The sequence below is a fragment of the Amphiura filiformis genome, chromosome 5 (genome assembly GCF_039555335.1).
Source record: "Amphiura filiformis chromosome 5, Afil_fr2py, whole genome shotgun sequence".
NCBI lineage: Eukaryota > Metazoa > Echinodermata > Ophiuroidea > Amphilepidida > Amphiuridae > Amphiura > Amphiura filiformis.
In genome coordinates, this window is record NC_092632.1 from 17914562 (window position 1) to 17924625 (window position 10064).

The 10064-nt window shown below is 35.2% G+C and overlaps 1 protein-coding gene across 1 annotated transcript; it reads right to left on the reverse strand.

Annotated features, from left to right (window-relative positions):
- Positions 1–2905: 2905 nt before the first annotated feature.
- On the reverse strand, positions 2906–7808 carry LOC140152743 (profilin-like). The gene is made up of 3 exons (XM_072175223.1): positions 7403–7808; positions 5419–5590; positions 2906–4030 (listed from the first exon to the last, which is right to left on the reverse strand). Exons 1-3 carry the CDS (start codon positions 7559–7561, stop codon positions 3933–3935), a joined length of 429 nt encoding a protein of 142 aa, XP_072031324.1. The 5' UTR covers positions 7562–7808; the 3' UTR covers positions 2906–3932.
- Between the last annotated feature and the right edge of the window lie 2256 nt (positions 7809–10064).

The following is a 10064-nucleotide window of genomic DNA, read 5'->3' on the forward strand; positions in this document are numbered from 1 at the left end:
GGTGGTAGATATTGATGAGAAAGTAAAATCCTGAAACTTTTAGCTTCATACTCCATTTCGTTGACGTTTTCCCGTGGCATCAATTTAAAAAATTTAAGGGGGTCAGCGTAAAAAATGTGTCGCAACGTGAAAGGCGATGTTTGGAGGTCCATAAATGTATAAAGGGAACCCCAGCAACTTTTGCAAAGTCATATATGAGTGTTTCAAAGCGCTACTAATTCAACGACGCAACTTGAGAGAGCAAAAAGTGGGGGCCTGGGCCAAATTTTGACAAGCCATATCTCCAAAACCGCTTCGAGTTGAGCATTCATTTTTTCCATGTGTTCATTATGCTCATATAGAGGTATGCTAGAAATGATTTTCAGCAAAATTTGTGGGATGACCATTGACCAACCAATCCATTTTGTTGACGTGGTTGGAATGACATATATGTGAGTAGGCAAACCTAACTGATATTTTTAAAGCAAAGTCATCGAATCCCAAAGCCAATATCTCTCAGAAATATTGTCCAAGAACATATTTTCAACATACCTGAAGTTGATAGTGGGGCAAAATGTCTGACATTCGTTTTCAGGGGGGTCAAAATGTACAAAAAATGTATAATTGGAGTTTTGCATGGGTAATATCTCAGCTAAAAGTATTCTAATAGGCTCAATATGGGATAGGAGTAATATGGACAATAAAATTATTTTTACTTTTGGAGTTCTGACCCCCCGAAGTTGGTCCTGGATGGACGAAGTTGCATTTTGAGGGCCCTATATCTAAGTAAAGGAGTCACAAGTTTTCTGATGCAATATTTGAATTCTACACAAAAAAGTACCCCAGGATACTATACTTTTCAAAGTTGTCGGGGGTTCCCTTTAAACATTTATGGACCTCCAAACTTCGTCTTTCGCGTTGGGACACATTTAACGCTGACCCCCTTAAATTTCAAATTGATGCCACGGGAAAATGAAATTGGGTATGAAGCTCAAATTTTCAGGATTTTACTTTCTTATCAATTTCTACCACCACACAGAAAAAGAAAAAAAATGAAGAGGTGCTGCGGTGCACATCCCTGGAGTTGACATGGAATGGCTCTATAGCTACTTTAAAATTTGAATGGTGTCTATAGAAATCACACATAATGCACACATCAACAGCAATATTGCATTAATACATATCAATTTAATTCCTTTTCACAGTGATATTTCATCAATGAGCTATTATAATTGTATACACTTAAACTAACGTAATTAGTACCGGTTTCAATTAATAATCATCAGTGTATGTCTAATACGCAGCTCTTAATCATTTGAATTAATATTGATGACCAAAGTTTCATTACAAAAAAGTCAGAAAAAAAGTAGTTTGATTGTGGACATTATACTATAGCATTATAGGCTAAATGCAAAAAAGGGTTGTCTCAGGAGCAAATGGAGAAGGTAAAGAGGGTGCACTTAGTATACTTTTTGAGAGTTAAAAATGCTAACTGTATTTCTGGGGTACTTTTCATTCAGGCCACTTCGCGGCAAATTTGAATGTTCTGATTGTAAAACAAACAAAAATTAATTACAAAGTCATAAAAAACACTTATGCGTTAAAATGCGAATTTCAAAAGAACGCGCGCAAGGTTTCCTGAGACCCCGTTTTTTGCAAGACACTGCTAAATAGGATATAGGTGATAATAATGATGACGATGATTTTTTTAATCAAGTGAGATACGAGTGTAAGGCGGCTTTTCCACTCACTGATGGCTTCCTCAAAAACTAGATTTGAAAATAAGTACACATGCACTCAAATAAAAACGGTATATGTATAGGCCAGGATGTTTTTGAAAGAAATAACTAAGTAGAATTTCAAGCTTATGTCCTTCAATTCCACCATTCACCATTGGATAGAGGGCTTGTATACATATTTTCAAGATAACCATTTAGCGACCATATAGTGACTAATATTAATATACTGACGTGAATTCAACAAAACTGACTTTGTTTCAGTCAGTTTATTTATATAAGGCCCACATTTTCCGAAAGTGAAAAAGTAACAATCGTAATTTCGGACTTTGGAATAAAATATTCATACAGTACAGGATGTAAGCTTTCCATTGATAACCCTATGAATATCACTTATAAGGTCAGTTGATTACATTATCAGACATATAAAATGATAGAAAATTATGTTTATATACTGTACAAATAAATATTAAAACATTTCTATATTGCTTGAACCAACACTAAAATGGTGATTGACATCCGAAGAAATATTAATTTGAAGTGAAAAACATTGATTGTTTGAACATAGGCCTATCTGTAAAATCGTCTCAAAAAAAATGCGACCCTGATTTTTCAGGGTCGGTCGCTGAGGGCAACACAACATTTTTTTTTGTTGGCCACTAATAACGTTCAAGATCGAACTTAATATAATCTCTTTAGATGTGAGTTCCGGCTCTGATTCTGATAATACTGCATCTATTATAATTTATAATTTTTTTATCGTTTTGTAGCTCTTTTTGTCCAGGTTTTGGTTACATCATTTTTGCGTGTTTTCTTTCATCTCCGTTTTACCTGTTGCTGTGGCAACAAACATTAATTAATGTTAATGGTAAACGTGCGTTATAATGACAGAACTATTCACAATTTATCAGTATTTTTCACCGTGCTATTTAAGTATTTAAGGATAGGCTACTTTATTTTTTTGTCTCAGCAAAAAAACCAAAACATTTCACAGTCGGAACGAAAGTAGGCCTATACCGTCAACAAATGGACTAAAATTGGTCAACCAAATTGTAAACCATGGTGTAGATTGCATGAAAACGTATTTGACAAGGAAGGATAGATAAAATGAACAAATGTTGATATTGATGTGCATAAAGGAGTATTTTGTGATCCTAACATCCTTTTTATGATATTTTCTGTAGATATCCACGAGAAAAGCTTATTTCCAAAATTTCAGTTGATTCCGATTTTGTGTTTGTGAGTTACCCAGCAAACACAAAACGTTTTCGACATCATTCACAAAAGGTTAGAAAATCTTGCCAGAAAACGTTTAAATGTCGGGTTATATTAAGGATATATAGGCCTAAAGGGTATAAAACGTTTTCATAACATTTAAATATATTTGTTGATAACCTATTGCAAATATTCTAATATAATGTTGTTTAAGTGTTAACAAAATATTTTACAATAACATTTTGCAAACATTTTAAAAATATTGGCGTAGTGTGTTTTCACACCAACTAAAATGGGGGGGGGGATGCGGTGGATCACGAAATGCCCCTTTAAGCATTGTTAAGAATTGAAAGTGTTTTTTTTTATCATGACCAAATATGCACTTCTATGCACTTCATATTAAACATTCAACAAAAAGTATATATTATGCATATTAATATTATAGCTAAACATTTCAATACAAAGACACATATAACATTCGATACTATTCCATTTTCATATTTTCTTTGGCTTTGTTAACGAAAAGGCTCACTAATTCACTACAATACTAGTATATTGTACATCAAATAAAAAATTGTACATGGGATAAATCATAGCTTGTCAGTATTTAAATATAATGAGCTTATAAATCTCAGCTATACATGTATACAATATATTACTCTTGAACCTTAATTCAACCTATTAACATTCACGTTACGTAATTGTCCCTAATTTTATTTACGTGCAAAAAGCCTTTAAAAAGACATTTGTGGCCTAGCTCCTTTGACATTTTATGAACCACCCTTCATAGACGCGAGCTATGCCCCCCCCCCCCCCCTTTATAAACATTTTACGGATTACTCTTTAGACATTACATGCATGTTCGGCATACTTGAAAGACTTAAATATACATTATATCAAGCATTACAATTTTTAATCTCATTTTACAGGTCCTCTATCATATCGACTAGATTTCAGTTATATAAATTTCAGATAAATATATGCCGCGTGGGTTCACAATACTTAAACGCCTGACTTCAGTAACCATTCTCGTATCTGGTAGACAGCTTTGTTGACTGTTCCTAGTTGACACCCATTTCCACAAATGCCGACAAGCACAGCTGTGGATGAGAACAAGATAGCAAGATATAATGTTACAGTATCCACTAGATGCAAGTATAAATTTGAAGTTCATTGTATCGATAAATTATACATACCCCATCCCCACACCATCACACAGAACACCAGACACACCCCATACACACACCCCTGTCTGGGGTCCCGTGCACACACCCACCAACTCTTGTAAATGCCGCCAAGTGTGGAGGTGTGTGTATATTCCAACTGGGGAGATTCACACACCCACATTCAAACTGGGGAGATTTTTTTACACAAATCTCACAGCAACCGCCATACTGTGGAGGTTGCTCTAATCAGAAAATGACAGGTGGTATACCCCCCTCTATGGCCCAAAAACCCCATTTTTGAGCTTATCTTCAACTGTGGAGCTCCACGGTTGTTAGCAGACTCCACAGTGTGAATGTGACAAGACACACACACCTCCACAGTTGGAGGCATTTACAAACGCCCCCACCGCGCCCACATAGCCTACATAACCCTTTCACGCATCACCAAATATGAGTATAATTTATTATGCTAGTGTAGTTTTTCCATGCTGCGGAATTCCTCTCATAAATATTTCTTCAATATTATTTAGGGTTTTGCAATAATTATGTGCATCCCCAGAGTGTAGAACTATAGGGGGGGCAATGATTGTTTGGCAGGCCAAGGGGGGGGTCAAACGATATTTGGCAGACCACTTTGAGAATTCACACCGGGGTATACATAATTTAGCCCCTTCATGATACATAAAAAGACATGAACACGAACACCATGCACCCCAACATCATGCAGTCATCATAAACACACTCATTGTATCAGGCCCCATACAGAATACTCCTACGTTTAATAATTAGCCATAAATATATACGATATAAACATCCACAAAATGAACTAATCAAAACATATTCACTAACCCCTCCCCCTCCCACAACTCTATCCTCCCCCCACATTCCCAACACTTATACTCATCCCCAATCAGTCTGAAAATGATGTTATATTACTATTAGGGTGATGATTGCACCGTGTTACAGATTTTCCATTATCCGGTTTTCCTTTCAAAAATATTTCTTGACATGCTACGGTAGATTTTCCAAGCTCCGGAGCTACTCTCAAAATGTATTCAACAAGATTTTATGATGATTGCACACACACCCCTTCACCAGACAGTCACCCACCCTCCACAAAGAGTGCTTGTATAGCTTTTCACGTGAGTAGGGCCTACGTGTATATCCCAATCAGTTTCGAGAAGAATTAGGGTGAAACTTGTATTATTGTTTGTTCTAGTTGGTAATCTTAAAAGCACAATGCCTTCCAGGATAATTGGAACTTCCTGACAATAATCAAATTTAAATAACTACATAAAATAATGGGCATATTTTACACTCACTTTGTTTCGTTTTAGCTATAGAACATCCACCTTCTTTGAGTTTTCCGATCAATATACCATCGTCCTGTCTCAGATAGGTGTATTTTGTTCCTCCAATCTTTATTCCGTGGGATTGCAGGTCACTTTGGTCTAAGAAACCATTCAGTAATGCAGCAGCTTCTTCAGGTGTAACCTAAAACAAAACCGTAATAAAACCGTCGTTATCTGGGTCTCCAATACAATATTTTTAGTATTTTTCATTATATTGTCGGAACAGTTGATATAATTTTATATATAATTTGAAGGTCTTGATTTTTTTTTTATATGCATTTACACTTTAAAAAATAAATTTACATGAATCAATGTGTAACATAGCACTTACATTAGATAGTCCTGACTACGAGCTACTATGGCAGGACATTCTTGAAAGTTCAGTTTTATTTTTATCATTGCCATGCTGAATGTTATTGAAACGTTTATTTCACTATCATAGTAATCATGGTAATATGTTATGAAACCAGGTTACAGAATCATGAAAAGTTGTACAAACTAAACTAAAGTAAACTAAAGTAAGCTAAAAGTAAACTAAACTAAACTAAACTAAACTACACTAAACTAAACTAAACTAAACTAAACTAAACTACACTAAACTAAACTAAACTAAACTAAACAAATGCTATACATCGGCCATGGATGACAATGTGAATACATATAAACAAACGTTCAAATATCATTCCAATAACTTTGTGTCTGACCTCTAACATGGAACCTATTTTAAACAATCTAATAATATTCACATAAACCCCAGGCCTGAAGAACAGTTGATTGACTTAGTTTACTTTTTTAAGAACCAGCCTTGGGGATGAAAGGAAAAACCGCCGCTAAATATTATAGGTTCAATTTTATTTTTACGGTATACAACATTTATTTAGGCCGACTAGAGGCTGTCATACACATGTCAAATGTTAAATGGTTTATAAAGATGATATTGAGATCATGTTGGTGTCCTCATGACAAAGTTATTAACCTAATTAGTTTGTAAACGCCAATTAGATTTATACAACAAAACTTAAATGCAATTGTAAACAGGGATGTGACCGTTAAGTAAAATGATATGGTGACAGTGCTAGGATGTATAGAGATTGACGCGTATGGCATCCTGGGTATGCGGACTTAAACCTGCGCTTGCGCCAGTAGAGAGCGGATGAATGATGGAATATAACTAGGATGAGCAGTATAAACGGGCTTGGTGTGTACATAAACACTGGCCACGAACACGACAAGCCACAGCCAGACTGGTAATATGCAATGCACAAAAAACCAAACACGCCAAATTTGGTATTGAATGACTTATTTTAAGTCTGAAAATGAGAATAGAAATGGATTTCTTGGAACATCAAGTATAATATCTGCGTGCCTTTATTGACAATATAAAAGGCTTTCCAAATATCCTAGGCTAACACTATGATAGTATCTGTAAGGTCATTTATTATATTTATTATAAACAGCATTCATAATCATCATGATCATCAGTCTCTGGTTATAGAACGCGTAATGTTATTTTACCAGTTTCAGGCACCACTTTTATTAAATTATTATTTATTGCTTCAAATGTGCGGGTGCATCTGTGTGGTGTGGGGTGTGTCTAGGGGTGTGTACACTTTGTGTAGAGCAATGGTGGTGGGGTGTGTTGTAAACAGGGTGCGTGTGTGGTGTTACCATAATGTATAAATCAACTGTAATACCATAAGTACATTTGGTTTTCATTTCTGTCTAGAACGCTTACCCGTTTCAGGCACCCCTTTTTTGATTGCTTCAGAAATATTTGCTAAAAATGTTCAATGCTTCAGAGGGTTCAAATGTATGGGTGGGACCGGTTTGTGCGTGTCAAAAGGGGAGGTGTATTTGCGTACATATACACATGTATAATATATGTATGAGCGTTAACCTTTATTTTCAAATATACTTTGTATAGACCTACATAATAAACACGTCTTTGACTTACCTGTATTTTACCCGATTCACTAATAGAACCACAGTATGTTGGTGTATCTGACGTACTATTAAATAGTACTACAACTGCATCTGTCATATGCTTCTGGCCTCCTGAATCCGCTGAACGTTCTATCATATTCCCACAATACGGTTTCCACGCCTCAACCATGATTCACCACGATATAAAGTTTGTCTGAATAAAACTACGTTTTTAATTGAAAGTTTCAAATGTCGTCTCTGCACTTAAAATATGTGTTTCTCCAAAGTTTGATGCTACGGGGCGGAGTAAAGTGATGCAAGTTATGTGTAGAGATGAGACCATAAGAAAGGACTGGTGTAAATGTACGGATAGATGAATGATGATAGATGAGATTGACGGAGTCCTCTCATGAGCTGACCGCAGGGTTTATTTCTTTTCTGATCGGGTGAACAACGTAAATCATCCAGGGGGTGCTACGGTATACCAGAAAAATCAGAAAGCGGCATGAAGAGGGCACAAATTATATGTACCGACAGTACCGATAAATGACCCATCCCAAAACAAAATGCATTTCAAGCGAAATTGGATTATTTTGATGGGAATTACCCGTTTGCTAGTGACGTTGTTTTAAAAGTAAGTTCAGTATCAGATTGTAGGCCTAATCTCAAATTCATAGTTATCAACCCCTGGATGAATGGTATCGTATTCAAGCGGAATTGGTGAAATATTAGGCCTATTGCTGTATTATAAATAATCTTAAGGGTACTGACAATAGAAATAGTACCAAAGAAACATATTCTTGTTTATACCATGATGTATTGTTCATATCTCAATACTCCAATGATCAAAATTTCAGCTGTGTAACTTTAGTAAAAAACGGTTCTTCTAATTAAAAAAAAATAAACAAATAAAATCACTCTGCTCTTTTTGTACAGACCAGACTATAGTAATATTTATTCATCGAAAGTGGTTACCTTCTTTCTATGATCACGCCGACAATGTAAGATCAATTTAAGACCGAAATTTAACTTCATCAGGCCTACAATCAAAATGAATTAGTGGTATTTGTGCAAATTTTCCCTCCGACAAAAACGACAACCAACCCGCATTTAAATGTGAGCTATCTGCAGTTGAAAGTGAAATAAATTAAAACATATAGAAAAAAGTAAAGGCATTATTTCCAAGTTTGTTCCAGCATCATACGGTATTCCGTTCTTGAGATATTTCAATTTTAATATTCACCATGTAAATCAATGCAGGAGCTTTATAGACACCGGGTACCAGAATCGAGCAAATTACGGCATGTCTTGCAACACTTTTGGTACAAAGTTTTGGTAAGTTCGTGTTTTACTGTCTACTGAAGATAGCTTTAATTAAATTGATGGATTGATGGTGTCATTTTGGTGCAGTAGTGCTATTTACTGAAGATCAAGTTAAAATATTCAAGCAGTAAGGTCCGCAGAGAGTTGTGACATTATTTTAGGGGAAAAGTACGTGAACGTCATAATCGGAACGGATACGGACAAAACACGTGGCATCAAATTCGCGCGCTGTGTTTACGCATTCACTCTCGACATTCGATCTATATATCTTCAGTAGATAGCAAAACCATATATGAATAATACGTGCGTCAGAGAAAGAAACTAATACTGAAAAACTTTTGTTCACAAAGTGACTTTTCCCAGTCAGAATATTCTTAATTAAAAAGTTGTGTAAGACAAAACTTGGAATTTTAATTTGATTTTCAGTAGATATAGCATTAGTAGGCCTAATTCGATTCTAAAATATCACTCTACCTTGCTCAGGACGCAAAAAATGACAGCATAGGCTGTATTTTATTTGAGCTATGTTCAGTAGATTGAAAAAATAACAGCAATATGAATTTAAAATTAAACCTAAACAAAATGTCGCAAGATTTTAAATTAAAATTTGATCTTCAGAAGATAGCACACCAGTAACATGATTCTATAAAATATCGATTTATCTCGTTCAGCAGACAAAAAAGGCGACAACCAACCCGCATTTAAATTTGAGCATCTGCAGTTGAAAGTGAAAATATATGAATTCAATATGCACCAAATAAAATAAAACATATAGAAAAAAGTAAAGGCTTTATTTCAAAGTTTGTTCCAGCGTCATACGGTATTCCGTTCTTGAGATATTTCAATTTTAATATTCACCATGTAAATCAACGCAGGAGCTTTATAGACACCGGGTACCAGAATCGAGCAAATTACGGCATGTCTTGGTACAAAGTTTTGGTAAGTTCGTGTTTTAATGTCTACTGAAGATAGCTTTAATTAAATTGATGGATTGATGGTGTCATTTTGGTGCAGTAGTGCTATTTACTGAAGATCAAGTTAATATATTCAAGCAGTAAGGTCCGCAGAGAGTTGTGACATTATTTTTTTGGGAAAAAGTACGTGAACGTCATAATCGGAACGGATGCGGGCAAAACGCGTGGCATAAAATTCTCGCATTGTGTTTACGCATTCACTCTCGACATTCGATCTATATCTTCAGTAGATAGCAAAACCATATATGAATAATACGTGCGTCAGAGAAAGAAACTAATACTGAAAAACTTTTGTTCACAAAGTGACTTTTCCCAGTCAGAATATTCTTAATTAAAAGTTGTGTAAGACAAAACTTGGAATTTTAATTTAATTTTCAGTAGATATAGCATTAGTAG

Bases quoted from the DNA above. Each gene is read 5' to 3' on its own strand.
- LOC140152743 (XM_072175223.1), bottom strand. From the start codon at position 7,561: ATGGTTGAGGCGTGGAAACCGTATTGTGGGAATATGATAGAACGTTCA. The intron at 5,591-7,402 runs GTAAGTCAAAGA...GTTTTGTTTTAG, and splicing joins GTGAATCGGGTAAAATACAG to GTTACACCTGAAGAAGCTGC. The intron at 4,031-5,418 runs GTGAGTGTAAAA...TCTCATCCACAG, and splicing joins TATAGCTAAAACGAAACAAA to CTGTGCTTGTCGGCATTTGT.